This window comes from Columba livia, chromosome 2 (genome assembly GCF_036013475.1).
Source record: "Columba livia isolate bColLiv1 breed racing homer chromosome 2, bColLiv1.pat.W.v2, whole genome shotgun sequence".
Lineage (NCBI taxonomy): Eukaryota > Metazoa > Chordata > Aves > Columbiformes > Columbidae > Columba > Columba livia.
Window position 1 is genome coordinate 77,761,481 of NC_088603.1, and position 26,697 is coordinate 77,788,177.

Consider the following 26,697-nt stretch of genomic DNA (forward strand, 5'->3'; position numbering starts at 1 on the left):
TTGTCTCGCACCTCATAGAAACAGTGCACATTAATTCTTGTTGAGGTACTCCTCACCTTGAGGCATAAGTATAGTTTGCTCGTCTTTTCTTGAGGTAGAACCTTTTTTAAAATATGCCAAAGAAGAATCACATCTCAGGACTTGTGACTAGCACCTAAACCTAGTTTTCTCATAAAGATAGGCCAACTTCTTTTTAAATCTTTAAAACATCCAACTACCCGTTACAACGCCCTGTGTTGTTATGCACCTCCTTAACAACCTCAGCCAGCTGGGGGAGCAGCCAGAGCAAGAACTGTGTCTGAAAGCTGAGCGCAGGATCAATCCCATGGGTCAGGAGAAGTGAAGTGACTTAACATAAAGCCTTAGGGAGGCTGAAGCCTCCATAAAGCTATCATCCTTTCTCAACACTGTGTATCAGGAAGTACTTCTTGATTCCTACACAATAAGTCACCACTGGCTAATCACTAATTTGTCAAACTGTTTATAGTACTAACATTAGTTACCTAAGTGCTTACATTAGACATGCAAGTACTTATAAGTTGATTAGATGCACATTCTGTCCTGTATTTACAAAGGGTTTTTTTTGCATTTTTGCTATAACTTACCGCAATCTCTGTAGGGCTTTTGTTCCTTTGCATGTGCATACTCCAACACACATTGTTATTGACAGAAATTCATTTAACTTATATGAGTTAAACTAGGCTCTGGCCCACATGTATTATCTCCATAGCAGCCTGTCTGACAGACTGCAAAGAAAGAGACTTAAATTATAGGAACCCCAGTCTTTAATTGTCAGGACTGCTATGCATGGGAAGAATGGACTATATCCAGAGACATTAGAATTTTCCCACTTTAAAAACAAGCAGCCATTACTGAAACTAAATCTCACACGATTTTGAATTGGAAAATAAAAGAAAAAATGGGGAAGGAGGTAGAATGAGATTTTTATATTTTTTGCCTTGATTTAGAACAGATAACAAAATTCTTAGTATAAATAGGAATATATTGTATACATGGAATTTTATCAGAAATAGTAAGTACATAATACACATTTTATTTGTAATTACATTGGGAATGTTATTTTAATATAATTCTATTTGACACTGTGGTAACAGTGTAATTCATATTTTAAAACTTACTAAATTCCCAGGTAACTCTGCTACCTGAAGAATCTTTCAGAGACTATAAACTGACTTAAAGCTAGCACTTTACTTACTAAGATTGCAAATTTTGTTATTTGAAATTTTTTATCCCTCCTTTCTAGACTTGGAGAGCTGGTCATCTGCTGAAAAGATGTCCTATATACTAAAATAAAACAGATGCAGATGAGTAGCAGAGATACAGGCTGTGAATGTAAATAGTGTTAGCTTGCCAGCCTCATCTTGATCACTCATATGAGCAACGCTGCTGGTAATCCAGGGTTCATAAACTCTTGAAACAGGGCAATGATGAGCAAATAGTTGGAGCAGTGATCTTTACTGCACTAACAAGAGGTTCTGGAAAAAAATCACATCTTTCTATTGCCATTCCCTTACCTTGCTCCTCAACTATACATAGGTCTTTAGAGAGTATATTAATTTATTTTATCTGTCTGTTCAAGCTATCTACAAAAAACCATCAGGTAGCTCAAATTGGGAAGGGTATTTTAAGCTTCCTGCTGTTCTGAGGTTTCTACTAAATGATAAACAGAATTTTCAGGCATGATAGATGTGAGAATAGAATGTGATTTCCTAGAAATGAAGAGTTCCACTTCCTATTGCCAGTTTTCTGTTACCAAATTCACTTGAAGTACAGTTGCAAACTATCACGTATTCAACATGTAACTATTTCTAATTTGCATGTATGGGTTTTTTTGCACTTCAAATTTGAGAAATCTTCATTAATCTGTGAAGTAATTTTTCAACATCATAGTTTGTGAAAAAAATGGGACCGTTTTCATATTTATCAACTAAAAAAAGCAAAACATTATCCAGCATCTTATAGAAATGAAATCCTAGTTGTGTAAAACAGAACAATCCAGCTATTCCTCACTATATTAGAATTATATAATTGTAAAACATGCTTTTAATTTAGGAGACAGAGTAATTCCATGTAAGATTGTAGATATTTATGCAAAATTAGTGTAAGAACATATAAATTTGTAAAAAATATATTGCAATCTAATTTTGACCAATCTATACTGTTCCTTTATGACAGATAATTTTCTATAAACTGCTTGAATATTTTGAATTTTTAATATAAAATACGATAACAGCTTTTCAAATTTTAACTGTTCTACGGCAAGCCTACAGAAAATCACGTGCAACAATGTGGTATGTTTTAATGTGTTTACAAGAGATTATGTCCTTTATTCACTAAACCAAGGAATAAGAACAGACAAATTTTCTAAATTCTATTTCCAGTTTTAGTAAACAGTTTTACATACAAAATAATTTGTGGCTTATTTTTTTTTAGATTAGTAAACTGTTTGTGTGTATGAGGGAGGTTCAGATGTTGAAACTGCAGAAATAGTATTAATACATTTGATCTAAAGTAATCTTTGACTGCTGTGGTTTCTCTCTACATTTTATAGAGTCAGCAGGCCTGGGGAGGTCCACCATTTACTGTCAGAAGAAAGTAATTTCTGTAGAAATATTTTGTTTTGTTTTACTCTACATGTTCCTTTTTCTCTATTCGGCCTGGAGTATGTTAGCAAGCAAAAGCTTTACATGAGCAGAAAATGAAGTTGTCAGAAGTGTCCTTTCTCATATCGTAAGTTGTTCATTCTGCACTTTCTATAAACAACTGGCAGATTAGAGGATAACCATGAAATATTTTGATAAAAAGAGAGCAAATTAAAAAAATACACAAAAAAAACACAGAACAACAACAACAGAATAACCAGCCAACCAAACAAAAACCAAAACAGATAATAGATTGCTCAGTATATAGTGACCACGCCAATAACAAATACCATCCCAATTCCATTCAATATCTAGCATCAAGTCATCTGAAACAAGTCAGAATGAAGACATAACTTAGAAGATGCACTGCTGAGTATCTTGATTTCTATTTTTTTGCCCAAATTTGTTTCCACATAGTGTGTGTGGTTAAATGTGTTCTCAACACAACTTTTCCTGAGAATCATCAGAGACAAAGACACTGGTAATGGTTACGGAAGTGACAATTATCTATTTCTGTAACAATGTATGTCTTACAAATATTGGCATATTTAGAAATGCTCACTCAATCTTTTTTGATTTATTTACATAGGAAAAGTGTGCATCTCAAATTAGCCTGTTTTGTCAAACCGAATTGTTATCTACTATCTCAGAGTTCTGTAGCATAATTCCATTCCCCCTAAATTATGTTGCTCTTTTGGCTTACCCTTTGCACTTACGTACCACTCAATACTTACCAAGAAATGGTGGTTATAACACATAACTGACTGGTTTCAGGAAGTATTTTATTTGACCATGAAGTCTTAAAGTGTCTAAGGCTTATCCGTAACTTCTGTCAAAACTGCGATTATTGTACACAGTAAATAAAATACCAGCATTGTTTGGAGAGAAAAGACATCTCATAAATTACCAAGTTCAGGAATTGGTATGGGATGGCAAAAGAAAACATAGAGGAAAAAGAAAAAAAAAAAATGTTGTCTTAGGAAAGAGGTCCCTAGAGGCCCATGTTTAAAAATACTTGACTGTTTCTCATTAATTCCATTTTAATTTTATAACTTTCCTGTAAACTGTGCATCTGGTCTGGTTCTCAGCTCTTTGTAACAGAGGGTAACTCTTTGCAAGTTAGACAGACATATAATCAACTGGAGAGAGGACAATCAATGGACACAGTGAACAAATTACATAGTGATATGAATGAGTTTTCCCCATTTAGAAGCAAGAAATTGACAGACTTCATTTCAATTTAACATTATTTACAATTTATTTCTCTACAACCATTGTTGAAGATGAAAAGAGGAGAAAAGAGCAAGATGAGCTACTTATGATTGGTGAGATTGTTATGAATAAATACAGTGAAAACATATATTTGATTGCCTAGAGAAAGATGCGGGGAAAGGAAGGATGAAGGCATATCAAGGAGAGGGTAGATCTATTGTGGTAGGTGCTGCACTAATGCTTACAACTTAAATAGTTTACAGTGTGCCTCTTACCTCCACTGCCTCCACCCACATAATTGTTTCCAGCAGAGAATCCTGATATCCCAAAGTTCTCTATATCAAACCCTATTTGCTTGCCTTCTAGAAAGCAAGAAAACTGTTCATTCTTACTTTTAAAGTGAAGACATCTTGGAGAATGCTGTAGTCAAATGAATTCTTTTCAGTGTCACTTAACTGGTACATCAGCTTATTTTAGTGGGAGATGAAGACCACGCTGATTTCCACATTGTTGTGGTGAAACTGCTACCAGAACACAAACAAGGGTTTGTTTGCTGGGGTTTTGGTTTTTTGTTTGTTTGGTTGGTTGGTTGGTTTGTTTTGTTTTACTTCCAGTTTCCGGAGGCATAACAGTAGAAATGTAAAGTGTAAGTAATGCTAGTTATTTTGGTTTGAGGCCATCACAAGTCAACAGGGGAAACTAGGAAGCTAAAAAAGACTTTTCCTTTTTTTTTTTTTTTTTTTTCCCTGTGAAAATGAAAGCTGATCCAAGAGTTACATTGGTATTTTCTTTTTATATCAAATGTATTTCTATTTAAAGTTTTGCTAAACCACAACACAGATGTATAACTTCAGATTGGAAAACTTTTCCATAAAATTAACATAATGAAGCATTATAATAATAGTTTGACAGCTAGAAAATGTTGAATTTTTGCTGTAATATATACAGACCTACTGACTCTGAAAGCTGTATAGGGAAACAGTAAAAGGCTGTACATGGCATAAACAATGAACTTAGCAAAGTGTCATTAACTGTCAGTTTTAGTATGATTCCTTAAAATATGCTTCTGTCTCCTTAAAGGTGAAATTGGTAAGCATGTATAGTAAGAAATGGGAAGTAACAAGGAAGCATAAGCTATTCAGGTATGTCCAAAGTGATCCTTTCAGAAACAAGACAGAAAAAAAAGAAAGTTTCTTTATTTTTAGGATTCCTGAAGCAACTTTTAACCACAGTTTCTAGCTGAAGCTTCTGGGCTGAGGAAAGAGACATACAAAACATAGGAAAACACAAGCTCTTGTGTGTGTTACTTTTACAAAGCCCTGTGCCTATCTGCATCGGGTTTCTATTCATATATGGTGATTGTACTACACTATTCATTCTGAAGCTGTGGCACAGAAAAAGATTGAGTTGTCCTAGTCTACCCAGTATGTATTAAAGTATAAATAGATTTGACCCCAAGAAACTTGACTTATCACTCAAAACTTACTCCAAGTAAAGAGGGTTATGTATATAGACATAGAAAATAAGACAGTATTTATGAAGGAAGATGAATGAGTATTACCTAAACCAAAGTAAACTAATTAATACAAAAATTACAAGAAATGTACTTGGAATAAGAGCTTGTAGCATCTCAGCCAACCCTAAAATCTCACTGAAAATAAGTTCAATGCTAGTGATAAATATAATGTTAATCAGTGCCTTCACTGTGTGATTTCAGACCTTTGTGAGATTTACAGAAAATAGGATACAGCACCAACAGTAGCCCAGTCAATATTCTTCTTCATTAGCATTTTAGCTAATTAAGAACTCTAAAGATATCCTAATAACTGCAGCAATTCTCCAGTGTGGATTGCAGTAGCAGTAACTGCATTGCTTTAATTTTCTATTTATGTGTGTTTAATCAAAAGTTTTATGTATGTGCTAAATGGTAATGTATTTACCTGACTGGAATTTGTGAAATCAGCACAAACTTCTTAATTAAACAACCAAACTGTCTGTGTGATAGTAACCTAAGTGACTGTATATTAAACAAGGCAAATGACATTTACTTTTCTTATCTTCTTTTTTCCAGCATATGGTTCTTGTGTTCAGCTGTCTATTGTTACAAATTCTCTAGAGAGTGAAAAACACTGCTGACATCAGCTGCAGGTGTTGATTTTTACTTAGTAGATAAGGGTAAATCTGATTTTCATTCAAGAAGGGTTCAGCAAAATTCTTCGTAGTCTTTCACTTCTGCTGATACAAACACAATACAGGCAAATTCATTCCCTCCACTTATATCTCCCCATAGCTAGGGGGAAGTCCTGGAAACCAGACCTGTTTTCTCAAATGCCTCCTTCCCTCCTGTGCCCTATATGCTAGGCTGTAGTCAAATCTGGATAAGTGATTGTGTTCTTACTTCTGCACAAATAATTGGATTTCAGAGCACCTAGAATTTGTTCTCTCTCTGTCCTCCAAATGAACAGCTAGGTTGCAGGTTTTCAACCTGATCAAAAGCACCAAAGTCGTTTTTATGGTTTGCCATACCCTGTCATTGGGCTGTTCCATAACATGTGATACAGGATTACAGGAAGTGACTATAGTCATCAGTTATATCCACAGGTCAGAAATTACCACATCACAACATCAAATACATTAATCAGTCCCTGGAACAGGTAGTAAATCCATCATCATTTTAAAGACTCCACAATAAGAAAGGCTATTTTTCTTGTAGATTTTTCTCTCACCAGAAACTTGTGAGTGAAATCCATCTATATATGTGGTATCTCTTGATGTTTCAGACACTCTCAAAATGTAACGTAGTTCCAAAAGATGTGCACACAGATAAGCAGGAAAAAAAGCTGTGGCCCTGGAAGCAACCCGAGTTTGTCTTGGATGCGTTATCCCTCACCCTTCACAGAATTAATTGATCTAGGCCCAGCTTTAGACTAATTGGCATATAAGAAATATCCTAATGGGGAGAGTAATGGTTTGTTTAGCCAAGTACTTTATCTCAGTGGCAATAGGAGATACTGTTTTGAGAGAGCATGCAAGTCTGGCCACTGTAATTTTTTCTTCTTTTACACTCTCCACCCCCAGCATCTACAACTGTCAGATTAGAACAGGGAAGTTGGAGGGGGGGAGGTTAGGTGGGGAGGAGAGGATGGTGGTATGATTTTGTTTTATTTTGTTTTGTTACATGAATCTGATGTCCTTGAACTTTTCTGGTTATCCATTGCTGTAACTTTGGATGAGTACTGCATTGACTGATGTTACACTGAACTGAATGATACTGTACTGTTTCCAGTTGTGGGTCATCCACAATTATCTGAAACATACATCAAAACTGGGAGTATTTTACTACTTTTAATCCAAATTTTATGTGTCTATATACATATATGTATGTATACGTGTAGACAAATATCTACAGATCAAGACTGAATGTTTTTCAGAAAGTCATACAGCATAATGCAAGATTCACAGAGTAGCATATCAATGATGTGAGGCACTGTGATCAAAGAGCTTTTTTTAGCCTAAAATATGTAAACAGCCTTCCAGGTTTGCAGCACCAAACATCAACAACAAAAAAAACCAGACTGCACGCCTGTTGATTCAGAGGAAGCAGATCCCAAAATGTGCATTTTTCCTGAGCTGTTTAATTGTATGTTTTTTTTTCTAGAAATACTAAAAACATTTAAAGTTATTTACTATCTTTAAAACATATTTACTTTTACATGAAAGAATTTCAAACCTAAAAAAATTGTTATTTTGAGTTCCGTGCCCATTGATTCACAATGATCTCTACCATAAACCTTCAAATCGCAATTTTAAAATCTCTTTTTTTCCTAAGATTCTACTTTGCAAACTGAGAATCTAAATGTTTTGTGAACATTGTACACACCTCACAAGAAATCTGTTCATTCCTCAGTACTCATTTCAGAATGTAATTGCGAAATAGTGATTCTCTAAGTGCCTTAAATCTTTATCTAGAACTAAATTTTCAAATGAAAATGTAGAACATAGATAAAATCATTGTTCGACTTAAAGCATCACTAAGGTCCTTTGCTAATGCTTATTTATTGGCAAAGTTAACAAAAAAAAAAAACACACAAAAAACACACCCACACAGACTGAAATTAATTTAAAATATGACACTATTTCTCTCTTCTGCAGACTATATTTGACATGTGAACTGTTATACCAGCCAAGGGTACTTAGTGAAAGTAGACTGTAGATTACCCATCTCATGCCTTCCTCAGTCTGAGCGTAATTCCCCTGCCTTGTGCCTGCTCCAAGACACATAGGTGGATAACTAGCTCTTGGTAAAATCTGAGAAGCAGATTATCAAAAGTAATTGTATCAAAGCATAAGGTTTGAAATATGGACGGGGAATAATAAGCACCAAGCCTTGAATCTCTGTTGTTATAATGTAGCTTCCTAAGGAAAGCTATTGTTTCAACAAGAGTATGCTGAAAGCCAGTAATTAGGAAATAAATATTTTGGGTCTTTTTTTTTTTTCCTGTTTGACACTGATTTTATATTTATTGACATTTGCATTACCTACGTGTATGGTTCTTTTAAATCTTGTTTCAAAATACTGTCTTCGTAAGGTCATCACTCTAATGATGGCAAAGACAATATTGTAGCTGGAAAAATTATCAAAACAACTTAATTATTTTCTTGGCTCAATAGAACCTGATAAGTGAAACGCCATCTGGAGGGGACCTAAGACGAGCTTCAAGTTCTGCATAAACCACAGGTTGTTTTTACCTGTCCGATTAAGCATAAAGACTGTGGCATAGAGGAAAGCCTGGATAAGGCTGCCTGGGGCTTCAGATGAAAATTCTGTGAAATAGAAGTATTTCCTAGAGAAGTCAAATCATAAGGCCCAAATCAAGCATAAAACCCTGCAGACAAACAGTGTTGCTTCATTGAGGTTATGTTTAACTTAATAGCTGAATCTGCAAGCTCATCAGATGAAGTGAGATTATATGAAGACATTAGACAATGCAGGAACTATTTAAGAGAGATTTTTTTTTAATTCTTTTTTCTTTGATTCTCAGAGCAAATATTGATGAAAAAGAAGCTCAACAGGAAGTGTGTAAAGGATGCATTAAACTGATGTTAGTTTGACAGCATGGATAGTCAAAGTGCTTGCATCTCATTAAAATAGATAAAAATCTGAATGTATCAATGCTAATTTAGTATTAACTTTATGAAAAAAAAAAGTTTTTTGGGAAACTGGAGTATTCAGCACTGACTGTCAGCATCTTTTGCTGAAATCCGTTTTGTTTTTTTTTTTTTTTTCCTAAAGAGATGTTCTGTACTTTGGAGAAGCACACAGCATATAAAGTAAAACTGATTGCTTTACTAAATATCCTATGACTTCTGGAGTAAAATGTTGAACATGATTTTGTTGACCATTTGGAGATAGGTTTTAAGATACAGCTTCATATTTTGCTAACATTCAAAGCGAGGTATTAGAAGTGCTTGTTTTTGAAATTGGTTTTAATTCTTGATATGTGCTGTCTTTTCAGCCTTGAACTTCTCTTGAAATAGATAAGACTTGCCATTATGCTGAATTGTCCCTGTGTAGTGTCTGTTCTGTTCTGCATCTAACTGTTGTTGTTGACTGTCTTTGTGTCCTCAAATCAATGTTTCAACAATTCTGCTGCAGTTTTCTTGTCAGAATAACAGATATTATGTAATTTCCTAGGTACTGTTCATTTAACATAAAATACTTTGATACATTTCTTTGGATGGTACTTACAGAAGTGGAAATCATTATTAATAATCATAGCATCATCATTAAAAGGTTTTTTTATCCTTTCCTCTTTTATCCTCATCAAAGAGGTCAAAAGAAATATTTTATTTTTCCTGAAGAGAAAACAATGTTTATATATAAATATGTATACACATATATGTATATACTCTCGCAGATTTTTAGAAGCACAAAAATATTTTGAACTGTTGGGGTTTTTTGTTGTTTCTTTTTCTTTTACACACTTGGAAGTTAGACTGGATTTAGACATCTGAAGTTCAAAGACGATTAATTGCAATACCTCTCATAGAATGAAACCAGAATGGGTCATTCCTTTTTCCCTCCATTAAAAGTATTTTTGAAGGACTGAAGTATTTCTTCTGTGATAGATTCACATTTTGCCCTTCACTTCATGCCTTTCTGCATGTGATTCTAAATCTTTCATATGGATTGGTTGGTAATCAGACTGTGATGCTTTCCACTGCACAATTACTAGCCTGTACAGAGATGAATGTATTTTTATGTTCTGTGAAATTTCAAGAGACAGTTAAGGGGAAAAAAGAAAAAAAAAAAAGAAAAGATTTATTTTGCTTTCTTGCAACAACACTGGTTCCATCCACTTCAGTGACAATTTATACTGAAACACTTGTTTTCATGCCAAATTCTACTTTGCATTCATTTTATTATCCACACTATTTGTTCATATATAATTATTATAGGTTTAAAATAAAAGATATATACGCATGGTTATTTCTTTTAATCACTTGTGTTAGACAAAACATACAGTAACTTTTTGCATTTTCTTAAGTCACTGATTGAAATGATCTTTAGTCCCAGCATTTTAAATGCAAATGCTACAGTGGTAGAGACACAAGGTAGGAAAATACTTTCTCTATTTTATTTTTCATTTGTTAATTCAGTCCTATCAGTCAGTTGCCTGACTCAGTTATATTTGAACGGTTAATGCTCTGTTACCTCCTGGTATTTGACAGTGTTTATTCATCACAAATGCTTATTAAAAATAAAAATATGCTTACCTACAATCTCTGTAAGACTGAACTCTCAGAAAAGCATCGTTTTTAAAACTTGCATCAGTAGGTGCAATATTTTTTAAAAGTGTAATAGAGTAGTGTTAATTCTACTTTATCTACATGGAAGTTGTAAACCAGAACTTTTTTATAAAGACTAGATTTTTTCTCAATATTTAGAAACTAAATCTATTTCAGCTCTTAATCAGAAATATGCAGCAACAGCTGAAAGTTCAAAGGGCAAAACTGGCTACAGGTGGTGACAACAATCACAAATTTTCAGTTAGGTAAATGCATTTTATGAATGCTTGAGTAGAAGCATAACCATTTCCAACTTAATACTTCCATGCTCATAATTTTTATGTATTAGGAAAAGTTAAAGTAATCCTTCATTCATTCAATTTTAACTCCAAGCACTGTTCACCAGGTATGTAGCTACTAAATGGTTAGTTTTGTTTTTATCTCCTTTTCATACTGTGCTCTGATATCTTATTCAACCTGACACTTTCAGCCCTGCTTTCAATCAAGTGGCTGATTCATGGCCGTTTTCATTATATTCCTGAACTTTTTTGTAGTATTGTGTGTGACACCTCATACATACACATGTTCTGAGGAAAAGCTTCACTAAGGTAAGTGTTGGCAATTAGATTTTAAAGATAAAACAATAAACTTAAGCATACATAAAGCAAACATTCAACATAATTTTATTTCCAGCATTGCCAATTTTTTTTATTGCAGGGCTTGGGCTAGAATTTTGTTGCTGTAGCTGACTTAACCACTCCAAAGACCTCTTTGCGATTTTGTTTAGAGTTCTACAATTTTAAAAAAGGGGAACTGATGTCATTTCTCCTTAGGTTCCCTCTATGCAAATGGGTAATACTTAAAACCAGTTTATCTTCAGTTAAGGCTAAAACTCATTTAATATTATCAGCCTGACTGTCACTGTCTCACACTCCCAGTTTGACAAAAATTGCTATGAAATCTTCCATCTGAAACAAGCATGCTTGTCCCTAAAACGTGAAGCAAGACAGGGATGAATTTATAGCTTCTAAAATGTTCATGGAGATGGGAATGTTTCCTCTTTTTATTACACTCTGCTATGGAAAAACAGAAAAGAGATATTTCAGCAGAGTTTCTTGACAGTAGATCAATATATGTGAGAGCAAAGTTAGCTGTGTGTTTGTGTTGCTACGGCAATATGTACAGCAAGGATTTGATCATAGTTATGTTTTTGTGTAACTGATAAAGAGGTCACCAGTTCCTCTTTTGATTGATACCCAGCATAGTGTTAAATTGATGGATTACAATGGTTAAGCATATTTTTTTGGTTTCTAGAAGACTGAAATGTGTCATGATTTCTGCAATGGACAGGATTTGATTTATCAGACACACACACAGGAAGAAAAGACTTGCTGTACTTGACAGTTGCCTGTTGACAGCTTCTCTGTTTGTCTTCAAGATGACTATTCATAAATCTTCCTTCAACAGAAAAGATGTTGCACAATACCACCCTCTGATGCAGTCAAATCACCCCTTCTAAGTAGTCATATATTGATTTGTTCTGATGGGTTTTCCACTCTTTGCACTCACCAGGCTGGCAGGTACCAGTAAACCACAACGCGCTCCCATAATGTAATCAATGTAAGAAATATACATCATGAAAAGTATCTTGTGAAATAATTTTTTCTCACCTTCCCCCCAATAAATGATTGCCTGATAACAGACAATGACAAGTCTGCAGATTGCCACTAGTCTAATCTTCTCTTCCCACAGGCTTAAAGCTTCAAGGCTGAAAAATACTAGCCCATGAAGTTGTAATAAGCAGCTCAGGCTATTCTAAGAATCACAATTACCTATTGTGGCAGGATCCTGAGTCAGGCAGATCTTTGAGGCAGACCTGTTTAGGCCTTTTAGTATCAGGATCTTGCCAAAACCAAGAAGGTTTTAAGGTCAGAAAAGCTATTTTTTATTAAAATGAAAAGAGTATTTTAAATGGCAACTGGAAGTTACCACTGAAAATAGAAGAGAACTCCATTGTTCATGCCCACTTTGTCTTTAAATATATATATATTTTTTTTTACTTTGAACCTTTGTTTTTATTAACTTGTCAACAACTCAATCTGAGTAAAATCCACTGAGCATGCCACAGATCCACATTACTGTTGTCCTGACTGCCCTCATGGGTGCTCTGAGCACACTCAGGAGATCCTTGGGGAAGGGGAGCTGTGACTAAGTGAAAATATTGTAGTGAACAATAAACTAGACTCCACACGGTAGCTTTTGCTGCTATGTTGTATATCAGGTGAGCATAATTATTCCACACCTTAGATGAGGAACATGGAGAGAGAGAGAGAGAAAAAAAAAGAAAAGGTACGTAGTTGTAAGCTTTCTTTTTGAAAAAACAACAACAACAACAACAACAACAACAAAACACTTCAAACAAAAAACAAAACAAAACAAAAACAAAAACCACACAAAAAAAACCCTAAAACAAATAGCCAACCAACCAACCAAAAAAAAAAAAACAACCTTGAAAATCGTTACATGCTGGGTGTCCTTTCTTGGGGGACAAGAGAGAGAGAAGAGATGGAGAAGAGAAAAAGGGAAAGGAAAAGAGAAGGGAAAGGGAAAGGGAAGAGTTAAGAGTCAATAGTTTGAGGATTTCCTCATTTCTTATATCTTCAGTTTTATTCTTCGTTTAGTTTTGTTTTTCACAAGCAGTTTAGCTGATTTAGCATTTGGACTAGAAAAACACACACAGAATCCTAGAAAACAGAACAGACAGGAAGCTAAAGAGATATTCCATGCCATCCTCCTGCCTCTATGTGGGGTCAATGAAGACTTTCTGGTACATGGGTTTTCAGTTTGCCATGCAAACCTGCAGTATCAAGATAATCCTGTCCCTCTCAGTGATCTTCACCTGGTACTTCACTGTACTGACTGTAGATACCAACAAAATCCCTTTTCCTGATGTTTAATGTAAATCAGCTTTATGAAAAACATGAACCTAACTTCTTGCCCCGAACGTGACAAGAACTTGATATTTTTTTAGCAGTCTTTTATGTAGTTGAAGAAACAGAATCTGTCAGATCTCATGACAGCTGCTCTATCTGAACCAAACAATGCCAACTCACTCTTGTTATTCATGTATTTGAAGCCTCTGATCATTGCAGTTTTCAGAAATTATTCTTTATTTTGTGAAATATTATGTCCAAATTTGATTGCAAAGTTCTAGTTTAGACCAATCAGTTCAATGTAACATTGAAGATATTTCATATTTAAACTGTTTATCCTTGGGTTGTGTACAATATTATTAGATCTCTTCACTATTTTTGAAAATTCAGTTAAAAATGTATTTAGGTTGTCTGAAACGAACAGTGCTTCTTTCTCTGAAAGAAAACAATCCTATTGGTTTTGGAAGATGTAGCATTTTTCTTTTGTGTTTGTTTGTTGTTTGTTTGTTTGTTTTTCCCTAGACTTTCAGCCATCTTTTTAGAAGTAGCAATCATATTTTATTGAAAACTTTGGGGTTTTATTATTTTTTCACAAAAATAAATTTTACTTCCAGCAGTTTTTCAGTAAAACTTACATTGAAAACCTTCAGAAAATAAGTTATTTTTTAAAAAGTAAAACTATGGATTTTCATTGGTATTTGTAGTTAAGGCATGCGTGTGTCTGGGGCCAGAATCCTGTTGTAGTTTTTAAAAAAATATTATTACTATTATTATTATTATTATTATTGTTATTGTTATGCCTGTTTCCTTTTCATTTTCCTTTTGGGGATTCATCTGCCTTTGGATATAGCTGCTTGAAACTAGATCAAAAGTTTGCTGAAAAATGTGCTTACTGGAGAAGTGGAGATAATTTTTATTAATTAGGTAATTTTGGAATCAAATAGGTTTTCCTCTTCATTTTGTTGTTTGTTTGTTTGTTTGTTTTATGGTGAGAGTTTTCATACTTCTTTGATCTTTTCTGTGCTTATGCATTTTTTCCTTTCTGTTTTGATATATCATTTTTTCTCCAGTATTTGTTCAAAGATGAGGAAAAACTCAGCATCTGAGAGACAAAGTAAAGACAAAGGGAGTAGACCCAGGAGACCCCCAATAATTTTTCTTCTTTTATTTAGTCTTAAAATACTGATTTTATTTTAAGAACAGAGATTCTTATCAAAATACATTATTAAATCTTATTCAAAAGCTGTGTTTTAAAAGATGGCTTTGGGTTATAGCACATGCCAGATGGAACATGTTAGGAATGTGATGAAATCTCCCCGTTATACTTCTAAATGATAATATGTCTGCAACATATGATTGCTTATGATTCATTCTGGTTTTTTTTTTGAAACACACTGTTACGTCAAAAGATGGCAAACATACACACTGTTTTCAGTATCATTTAGGTGCTGTAGCAAATGCAATAGCTTTTCAAAGAGACGAGTGGGATGTGACTATAACAAAGCAGAGGGCACACTTGAAAATACTGAAAGGATAGTGCACCTGTGTTCTCTTGTCCTGAGAACAGATGGTTTTTAAACTGACTCTGCGGAGGGAAAATTACAAATGCTGTAAAGCATTCCTTATGAATTAATTACATAAATTGATTGAAGGCAAGATTGAGATAAAATTCAATACATAAAGAAAGCAATATTAGGTAATTAATTAAAAAAATATATATATTTTTGCAGTGAGAATGTTGTTCTTCAGGATTGAGAAACTGAGGTTGCTGCAAATTTGGTGCTGAAGTGCTGTCAAAATCCAGCTCAGTGGGTCACCATTTGCGTCATAATCTTCTTCCTCCCAAACTCCTCTGTGCAGAGGCTGAGAATGGCCAAGGCCTCCGTAACACGGTTGAAAGGACATGGATGAACTGGGATAAGACTAATGGAGTAAAGGCTTCACTGATCCTATTTTCTGATTTCTTTGCTGCTTCCCATACTAAGAGGGATCCTACTCTGAACTTTTATGATGTGCCCAAGGCAGCCAGCAAAGTAACGTGAAATAATATTTCCAGCCATTAGCAAATTTTTGGTCTATATTTGCAAGGATATACTATCCAATTCCATTAAGTAAGAAAAAAAAAAAAAAAAAAAAAAAAAAAAAGAAGATTGAATAACTAAGTGAAGTTTTGTATTAAATAACAGCAACCCTGGTGATGTTGGTAATTCAGTGCTGCTTCTTGAATTGTTACATGATGTCTTATAAGGTGGTCATCTATAGTAGACAACCTCACCTATGGATGTCTGAATATTTCTAAGTGCAGACAACAAGAAATAAATGGTATTTGAATATATGTTGCAGCCCACCCCCAAAACCAAAACAAAACACTCCCCCTGAAAATAACACTCCCTGAATATTTTGCTTTTCACTTCATACTTTTTAATAAGACACTCAGACAAATGTCATGAATCAAACTCACTGGTTAACTGGAGGTAGAACAGAGACTTTTTTTCAGTTTGCATGCAATTTAGATTATGCTTATGGCATAAAAAGCCTATCTCATTTATCTTTATGGAACTTATTAAAGAGGAGATTATTCATGGAGCAGCTAATTTTGAGCAGTGTCAGTTCTTTTTTATTTGATTTTGTATTACCACCTTTAATGTGAAAAAGAAAGGTTGCAGGCTGTATACAAAAACATTTTGTGGCTGGTTGCGTACTGTTTTTAAATTCTGGGTGATGACAGGTATTTGATTGTACAGTTTATGATTGGTCTAACACATATTGCATGGAACTTCAGACATTCAAAATTAGCATTCTTTGATTAGTAAAGTGCCTATTTGATACAAGGAGAGACTAGCTTTCATGTAAAAAAATGAAACTGGGTGATTTAAAAGAGGGAAAATCTCTTGTCTCTTGAAATCATTTAAGTATTTTGTGCAAAGCATAAAGGACTGTGTTTTCCAAAATGGCTAATAATTTTCATTAGGCCTATTTCTTCCTACCTAGGGATATTTCATAAGGAATGGAGTTAAAGAGGTGGGATATTTGGCATTTTGCATAACTGAATTTGGCATCATCTAAGTTGTTTAGAAACAGGCACATAAAATTGCTACTAGCTTTGGAAAATAAAACTAACTATCCCTAAAGGGCCACTTGGTTAGTCTTCTGTCCATTTTATTAGCTTTTTCTTTAATTTATGAACATAATTCCCATCAATATTTTAATACTTCCTAAATTGCATGTTCAGGTGTTTTTTTTTGTTTTGTTTTGTTTTGTTGTTGTTTTAGATTACTACCTCTTTGGATTGTTTGTTCAGAAAGTGAGTAAATCTGGTAGCCTTTTTATCTGATACAATGTCAGTGGTTTAGACTCCATTTCTTAGGTTCTGCACAGGGCTACATGTGAGTACCAGCTGAGAAGCTGGACCTATGGATCTTCCCTGGTGAAAGAAAAGGACATGCCGGAAACCAAGGAATGACACAGTATGATATACAGTCAGGTGTTTCTCAACAACTTCATACTAAAAAAAAAAAGAATCCCTGTTGTTTTTTTTTCCTTTAAAAAGAAACTTCTCTCCTATATTTAACTGGATGTCCTATTGTAACCTATTTTTTCTTTTTTTTTCCTTTTTTTTTTTTTGTGTGTGTGTGAATACTTAGTAAGCAAAATGATTTTTACATTTTCCCTCACTACATCCTCTGAAAATTCTTCACACTGTTGATCTCACTGATATGTTCAACACACACTGAACAACAGGCATCTTGAAAGAATATGGTCATTTTTATGTTTATGTGTATTTTTAATGCATGCACCAGTATATGAGACAGATAGGTCCTCTGAGCTGATAGAAGGAAAAAAAGATGTGTGGTGAATATATTGTAGATTGTTTGGATTAACCTTGACTCTCATCACACTCACAAGGCAATTGTTCTGCATATATGCCCTGTTCCTGAAGGGTGGTTGGTGATCTAGGTCTGTTATTTGCATAATTTCCTTCCTACAGTTGTTCTAGTCATCAAGCCTTTTTGTAGTTGTTGAATGCTAACTTCCTTTGCTCATCAAACAGTATTTTCTTCTCCTGCTAAATGCATTAGATGCATTACTGGTCTACATTTTATGTCACTTATAAACACTACCACTGCCTTTGTCTAAAAGCTATCTAACTGTAATTGGGAACATAAGCTCTGTTCTAGTTACTCAGAGTCCATTAACATTGTATTGCCCTTGTCAGCAGTCTGGGAGCCATGCACCACATTTGGGTGGAGCTGGATTTTTTCCTCCAATTTACAAGTACATCAGACCTCTTTTTTAGTTACTTTGTATCACATGGTGAAGCCTGCTCACAAGCTTCAATCAGGTAAATAAGACTTTGATTGCATTTGCCGGGTCTAACTGCTTAAATTAGTCTGGTATGTGTAGGAGAGAAACAAAAAATCAGGGATCATGGACCTGTTGATGACTTTCTATTCCTGGAAGTTATTTGGGAAGGACACCAGAGAACAAGAGTAACCCCAGTAACAACTGTTTGGCCTTAGATATGAGGAAAGAGATCATCCTGAGATGATTTGGCTAGTGAGGCCATTGGCTGCTGACAAATTAATTTTAAAAAGCACTACTTAATACGATAACACCTCAGAACTGGGGAGAAACTCCTCCTCCCAGGGACCTCTGACACCAAGTGGGGTCTGAGCCCAAGGCAGAAGTGCCCTCATAGGGACGAGGCTGCCAGCCAGGACTTGGACAGCAGGTGTCCAGTTCCCCTGGGTCCCTACTGCTGGTCTACACTGGACTGGGGGGCTGAGCAATGGAAGTGCAAGGAGTGTGGATGTCACAGAGTAGCTCTCAATCCCATGTACCTATCCTTATTAGTAAATAAATTTATCCCTTTCTATCATACTGAGTGATCCTACCCCATGGCAAAAACAGAATGCACTCATAAGAAAATAAAGCATCAACAAAGTAGCATCACTAACAAAACAGAAACAATGACCTAACAGAATTAAAATTGTTTGAAAATTGAAGTAGGGAGGGAAAAATGGTTTTTTTTAGTATTATGAATATGATCCCTTAGAAGTTTATTTCACGATAAAGTTTCTTAATTCAGTTTATTTAATTTTTAGTACAACATTTATTATTCTACTCCAGCAACCCATCTGCATGTGCATATCCATATTAAAGAAGAACTGGATAAGAATACTTTCTGTGAACTATTCCCCATGGGTTGAAATAAAAGTGCTCTCTCTTCACACATACCAGTTTGCTAATTACCATCACTTTGAGGAGGAGAATACTAAACCTGAGATTTAAGCCTTTCTCAGAATAATATTGTTCAAAGAAGTTGGTGGATTTTTTTGTTTGTTTGTTTGTTTTTTGTTGTTGTTGGTAGTGGTGGGTTTTTTTTGTTTGTTTTGTTTTTTGTTTTTTAAGACATTTATTAGTTGACTTCTTGACATAGCAGCTCTTGCTAAGTGCTGTCACATGTACCTAGGATAGTTCAAACTAACTCAAATGGATTTACTTTGGTTTTATATCACTGAGACCAGAACCATGATAATTTTGCCATTTCATAAACTGTTCTAAGGTTTATGCAACCATATGGAGCTTATCACTTAAGTCCAACTCCATGTCTTTGGAATATGGGTAATATTTGGGCTTACCTCCATCTCTTTAGGGAATCAATAATGCTAACCCCTCCCTCAGGGCCTCAGTGCAAAATTTTACAGTGAAATGTGGAAAATCTCAACCTGTTATCTGATTTGTAAGAAATGAATCATCTCAGATCCAAACGTTGTCCAGTCATTTGTTTTCCTTCCTGGACTTAGCTTTATGGTAATAAGGTCCAATGGCTTTTAGTTAGTCTGGAATAAGTGCAGAGTATGTTTGCACCTGTTGCAATATAACACGTAGACATTCCTTGTTTGAAACAGAGATGGTGATGGCCATTTTGATGCAAGCTTAATTTATTTGAGGTTTAGAATGGCATATACAGTTTTGAGTCCATTCAACTATAGCAGTGGGACTGAAATTAGAATCAGCTCTTGATTTAGTTCACTCTTTATTGAAGATCCCTTTGCCTATTATAAACTTTCCTGTTTTACGCACTAGTAAACAGATTTAGAAATAGGATTATTAGCTCTCATCTTATTTCTGGAAACAGCAAGTCAGAATTAATTTCTCTGAAAAGATAATTCCATGAGTGTAGTGCTGGTATAAACGAGATCTGAATGAAGTTCATAGCTACTTCTTTGAATTTTTTTTTTTTAATGAAAAGAGATTATTTGCCTGTTTTCTAGATGATCACGCCTTCTATGACCAGAAGTATTAGCAAATGTTCAAAACCATTTTAGGTTCTTTTAATTAAAAATGTCTCAATCCATTTGGTAGTTAGGTACCAGAAAGTGAGTGAGCTACCTGACAATCCAAACTAGTGACAGAATTGTGGATGAATGAGAGAAGCTGGAATGGACATATATTAAGTCATTAAGATGAATATTTCCTTAGTTTGTAAGTCACTCTAGGTGGTTGCTGTGTGTATTCTAGGTCTCTACCAAGATTGTTTAGTTATACCAGACCCCAAGGCAGATCTGTGGATGGTGAGACAACACAAAGGGCTGAAAATATGGAAATCCTTGAGTTGTGCATTATCAGAAAATGTAGGACTGCAGACAGCTCAAATTCAGAGACACTGTGGTTAGCTGCAGCTGATGTAGCTGAGTCTTAAAGAGTGGAAAGAGTATCTCAGACTATTGCAGAAATGGTGAAAATAATTTTTTTTTTTTTTCCCATGGATACTTTATCCATACTTAAAATAGTGCATAGAAATTAATTCTGTTATTCACGGAATAATAGAATAATAGAATGGTTTGGGTTGGAAGGGACCTTAAAGATCATTTGGTTCCAACCCTCTGCGGTGGGGCAGGGACAACTTCCACTAGACCAGGTTGCTCAGAGCTGCATCCAACCTGGCCCTTAACACTTCCAGGGACGGGACATCCACAACTTCTCTGGGGAGCCTATTCACATGCCTCAACACCCTTATAATGCAGAATTTCTTCCTTATATATAATCTAAATCAATCTATTTTCAGCTTAAAGCTGTTAACCATTGTCTGTCACTACATGTCCTTGTAAAAAGTCACTCTTCAGCTTTCTTGTAGGCCTTCTTCAGATTCTATAAGGCTGCTATAAGGTCTCCCCAGAGCCTTCACTTCTCCCAGCTGAATAAACCCAACTATCTCAGCCTGTCTTCACAGAAGAGGTGTTCCATCCCTCTGATCATCTTTGTAGCCCTCCTCTGTACTCATTCTAACAGGTCCATGTCCTTCTTATGTTGGGTGCCCAAGAGATGAATGCAGAACTCCAGGCAGGGTGTCGTGACAGTGTAGTAGAGGGGAAGAATCATGTCCCTTAATTTTTTTATCACCTCCCTCTATTTATTAATAAAAACAGTTCTATATTTCACTTAAGTATATTGGCAAATGTCACAAGCTAGATGAATGAAGGAATAACTTTTCTATTCCCTTATCTTATATTTCTGTTTAATAGTTGAAAACTGGAAAGGATTCAGTGATAAAACTTGTATGGGCACGTGTAATAAGAAATGGGAACATTTTAGTCTGGACAGTTTGCTATTTTTTTCACCAAACTACTTCATTTCTGCCACAGCTTTTAACAATCATGGAAGCCTCATATCGTCCATGGCATGCTTTGTTTGACTTAAATGAGAAATTGGGACCATTGCTCTATGAAGAGCAAAACAACTGTGGAGGAGGGAAAATACTAAGAGTGTCAGATGCACCACCTCTAAAGAATCCTTGAAACACAAGGCTTACCTTGCCCACATACTGAGTATCTGGACCTGTATACTCCTCCAGCAAGAAAAATTGATTCCACATCCAACCACGCTTGGTGCGGTGCAGTGTTTTTCCACTATTCTCCGACAATCCTGTTATCCTTTCACTGTGTGAGTGCTTGTTAGTCCTTTTTTGGGATGGCATCACATGAATCACATGAAACACACAGCTCCATAGCAAAACTGTCAAGGAGTAAGTCCTCATCATTTACAGAGATGCTGCTAGCCTCCACTCCTGTAATAATTCACCAGAACAAATTTCTCAAATGTTATATCCTCTTGTAAGTAGGACCTAGGGGATGGAGAAAAGTATTTGAGTCAGTTCCAATAATTTTGTTTCCCCAATGCCATGGGCTTAGGGAAACAGGAATACCAGAAGCCTGGTGATCACAATAACCCATGAAAATTACTTATAACCATAAAAATGAAGACCAGTTGTATGTTTGAACATTTTCGTGAGACAATTACATGCAACAATTACTCAGAGAGTTTCACATCTCCTTCATTTTCTGTTTCACTTTCTCACACTGTACATAGACATTTAAAACACAATCTGAGAAAAATACTTCTTCATCTGAAAACTTTAGCTACCAGCAGAATTCTGAAACAAACAGCCCACATAGTAAGAAACCTTCCAACTTAATCTCTCCCAGCTCAGCCTGATGATGTTGCGATCTGTTCGCAGATCTTGCGATCTGTTCGCAACTGTCTGCAAATCTGAATTTTCTTTTACTTCATGATTAATAAAACCCTTTTCTCCCCTTTGCTAGCCCCCAACTGTCTAGAGGATCTGCTTCTATTTCTACACAAAGGAACTCATAAGATGAAATTTAAACTATTATTTATGTCTTCAACAGATTCTTTATTCAAAAAAGAAATAGTTGTTAGGTACGTTTCAGTTCATAAGAATCCTGCTTGGGTTAACAAAATTCTGCATTTGGGACTGAATTCTGCATTTGGAATGTATTTTATTTTTTCCCCTTCAGAATGAAGGTAATTTTCATGTGTTGAGCATTATTAAGGATCATGGCTGAAAACATTGTGACTAGTTCAGCCAGGAGAAGACACATTCAGAGCAGGAGGAACTGCGATGTGCACAAGGTGGAGACCCCCAACGTGGCCCAGGACTTGTCCAGACTTGTCCCTCTTTCGCAATCACCACTTTCCCCCTGCCAAGACTTTCCTCTACTCTGGGAACTTCAAAAAGCCCAGCTAAAACAGCACTGTTTGAGGGGGAATACCAGTCTCATCTAAGGGCCTGTCCAGTCTCACCGAAGGAAATACCAGCTCGGCCTCACCAAGAGAATACCAGCACCCTGAGCACCCTCACACTGAATCAGACATCGGAGGACACTACGCTCCTGATCCCAGCATCCTCGCCGTGGAACACTGAGGCCATACATCATCGTACAAGTCCTGTCATCGCCACTGTGGTGCGGTAAGAGACTGGATCCCTCACTCTTTCTTCCTTTCTCTCTGCTCTTTCCTTCTCTCCTTTCTATACCCCCATTTCTTTGTCTCTCCTCCCGTATATATATTGCTCTCTTTCTCTCTTTCCCTTTTGAACACATAAAGATAACACCATCTTTAAGCTCTGCTGTTGATTTCCGGTTAAATTTCATATTATAACTACTTATGGTTGCCAATACACCGCTCGTAGTAGGACTTTCGTTGTTAATGTGTTGATAAGTTCTGTTATACTTTTGCCCAGTCACTGTATTCACTGTAACCAATATTCCAACAAGTACTTTTAGTAAAACTCACAATTGAATTGGACCCCGGGAGTGACTGTCTGTCATTCACTTCACATAACCACGCAGAATTAACTCAGAGTTAACTCACACCTGGTCTCATCTGTTGAGCCAGGGCACTTGTCGCGTCTAGCTAGAGTTAACTCATCCCTCATCCCATCTGTTGGGACAGGACATCATGGTGTAGAATATTAGAATATTATTGTTATTATGTTTCTGAAACTGGCACTGATGTTTTGCATAGAAGTTTGTAAACAACACTTAATCAAAACTTTTTTTTTTTTTGATCCGTGCTCTTTTTTTTGGCAGCACAACTGAGGTACCTGATGTCCCAGTCTTTTCCATGACCGGGGTTTCCTGTCAAGCCTACTTTTGCTTTAGGACATCATTAGCTGAGTTGTCACTGTATATTACAGAAAGTATAGGAAAACATTTCAACAGGAAAATTATTGTTTGCTTTGGAATCCTAGTCCCTGAACCCTGATACTACCATGAAGCCATAACATGAAGAAATTTCAGAATACTGAAATTTTGAAATAATTAAAAAATATACCCATCCTCCTCCCACAACCCAACATTACCAGCACATACTTTCATTTTGTTTTGGTTTGGTTTGGGTTTTTTTTAGGGGAGGGGAAACAAGTGGTTTTTGTTTTGTTTTGGTTTAGTTTGTTTGTTTATTTTTGTTTGTTTTTTGTTTGTTTTGGTTTTTTTTTATAAAAGATACAAATTTTTAGAAATAAGATGCCTTTTTTGTGAAAATTATTTGTCGGTTGAGAACCAAAACTTTCTAACTGAAAACATTCAGTGAATTGTATTCTAATGACCTTCAATGATTAAATTGTTAGAATTGTGTCCTTAAAATGAGGATATTCCATATGGTCCCAGGATTTCAACTAGCAATCCTGAAGGAAGATCAAAGTCTTAGAATTTTAGCAACTTCAAACAGAGTTTTAGCTGAGCAAGAGGAGAATGCTTGGAATATTTATCACTTTCTAACATAGTGTTCAAAAGGAAAAAGAAAACAATTTAGTAGGTGTCAAATTTATGCACAAGATCATGGATATAATGCAGGAAAATTCTTATTTTCTTTTATTTCTTCACATATATTGAAGAATCAAAGCAAAAAATAAATTAAATCTATTTGCATAAAATCATGCAAGTACATAGATCTTGGCATACATTATGGGATGTATTTTCTTTCTCAAAATCTTGTTTTCTCCCTTGTAATGCTCGGTATGTTCCTGTTGCATACAGAGGGGCAAAGGGGAACTCTCCTGTAGCTAATTTAGCACTAGTGAATTTTGACGTTAACTGGAAAGCATGTTGCATAAATGATGATCTTGCCTTGTGATTGAAAGTTACTGGATACGTAACAAAAGAAAACAAAAACATCAGTCAATCTTTTATCCATTTCTAAATTTCCTGTAAAATATAGACTGTAGTAGTTTTTATCACTGAATAAAACCATTTATCAATGTAGAGCATAAGACATGATCACCCAAATCCTTAATTCCAATGCACCATCTGAAGAAGATTGCATGGCGTTTTCAGAATTTGTAAATTAGATCCTGCTTAAGGTATTGTAGGATGAAAGTAAACAGCAACAGGAACTATTTTTGAAAACACTGTACTCAAAAGGCAGATTATCGAGTTTGTCCAATGACTCTGATGTCTCTTGTCTTTTCTTGAGATACTCTTGCTTAATATGTCATCTTTCATAGCTGCATTACAGCATTTTTGTTGGATTCATTAAAGAATTCATCTTACATATATTTTGAATGATAACAAGTTCAAGTATTCATATTGATCAAATTTTGGATTTGATTGTTTTTGCTTTGTATATGAGTGATGTGTTGCTACTTAACTACTTTGGTAAATTTTATGTTTTTATATATTTAAGGTGATGACTGATTTATTTCTCTAATTTCTTGGAACATATCAACTTTTCTGCATTAAAACAAAACAAGCCATAAAACAAACAAACAAAAAGCCCAGAAAAATGCACACATATTTGGCAGAAGTTTAACATATAGTAAATCTATAAAACTACTAAAAATCCTAAAAACATTAAAACTTTAAGGCCTTGAAAGACTGCTATCAAAAATATATTTTTAAAAAATATCAAACTGTTCAGATCTTTTTATCTTCAAAATGTAATTATTTAATAGCTTAGACATATCTACCTGTGAGATGATTTAATCTGCTTTATTTTTACTGTTTTGAAACGGGGAAAGATAGAAGACACCAACATATTTTCATTTAGTGATCTGAAGATATGTGATTGTACCTTCAATTTTACAATAATTTAAAATGAAAATGAAATTTCAAACATTTTACTCTTACTTTTTCAAAACTATACATTTTTAATTTCCTGACATTGCCCTCATTTCTTTCTGTCCAAGCTCTTATTTGCCATGCTGAGTCAAATGCAGAAGATGCACATATTACTCTTTTCTTTGTACTCAAACACTTCAAGGTCGTCACTGGCTTATGCATCTTGTCTTGTAGACAGCTGCTCAAGTGGAACAGGAGTTGTGTTTGGCAGACTCAGAAGGTGTATTTTAATGTTAAAAGAAAGGATTCTGTTGTAATCTGAAACAGTAAGAGCAACAGTAGTAAGTACCACAATGCACTGTGGACAGACACTTTCAGCCTGCTTATAAGAAATTATTTCTGTGCAAGCACCATTTTTTTAAGAGAGGTTTTCTCTCAGCAGAATCCAGATTCCCATATTTTGTCCCATCCAAGGCAGAACTTAATCTGAGCTTGTTTAAAATGGGTATTTTCTGCTGTAGTGCTGCCCTCTACTGATTTCCTTGCTAACAGAACGACTTTGCTACTACTGACAGGAAAGGCTGTCTCCGTGACATGAAGGATAAGACTCAGCTTTTGGAATGATGAAAAAAAAAAGAAAAAATATATATTGTCATACATATTGTCCATTATTTCCCACTTTTTATTTTTACAGTAGTTGGACATACTAGGTGTAAAAAGATAGTTATTAGTCTGGATCAGTCTGGTTCTACTGGACATTACAGTAAACATCTAATTTGATTTCTTCTAAGAGGAACAAAGTTCTTCAATCTGAAACCAGAGAGAATAATTTTAATTGCTTTTATTCCAAGGAATTGATCAAAATTATACATGCAGTCTCTCCTGCTTTACCTTTTCTTCCACCATTTACTCAGTACAACAGTCAACATATTGTTCTTGTCAAACAATGGAAAATTACAGTTCTTTGTAGTTGCACTGGAAAGTTCTTTTAAGATGAGGTATTCAAGCGTTAAACATTTTTGTGCCCCAAACTGGGGAGAACCTGCATTCTTTCCCCACTTTGCAAATGAGAGGATTTGGCTGGAGGCAATAAATGTGGGCTTTTTAAAATTTTTTTGGGTTGAGAGATATGTGTTGGTAGCCTAGAAACATTACAGCCTCTCCTTGCATAAGGACTCTTAATGTCAGAATCCTACAACAGTTCCAGGCAAAAGAATTGTCCCTATATGAAAGACA

The 26,697-nt window shown here is 35.2% G+C and overlaps 1 protein-coding gene across 6 annotated transcripts in view; it reads right to left on the bottom strand.

Moving 5' to 3' along the window:
* LOC102097569 (cadherin-9) overlaps window positions 1–26,697 on the bottom strand; it is a 101,207-nt gene that overhangs the window by 52,319 nt on the left and 22,191 nt on the right. For 3 of the 6 annotated variants that reach the window (XM_065052592.1, XM_065052591.1, XM_065052590.1), the window contains exon 2: window positions 21,414–21,725. The exons of 2 other annotated variants lie outside the window; for them this stretch is intronic. In XM_065052592.1, coding sequence (XP_064908664.1) covers window positions 21,414–21,641 — 228 coding nt within the window. In that variant the 5' untranslated portion in view covers window positions 21,642–21,725. Of the gene's footprint in view, window positions 1–21,413; window positions 21,726–26,697 lie in introns of those variants that run through there. One more of the 6 variants, XM_065052596.1, reaches the window with a different exon arrangement.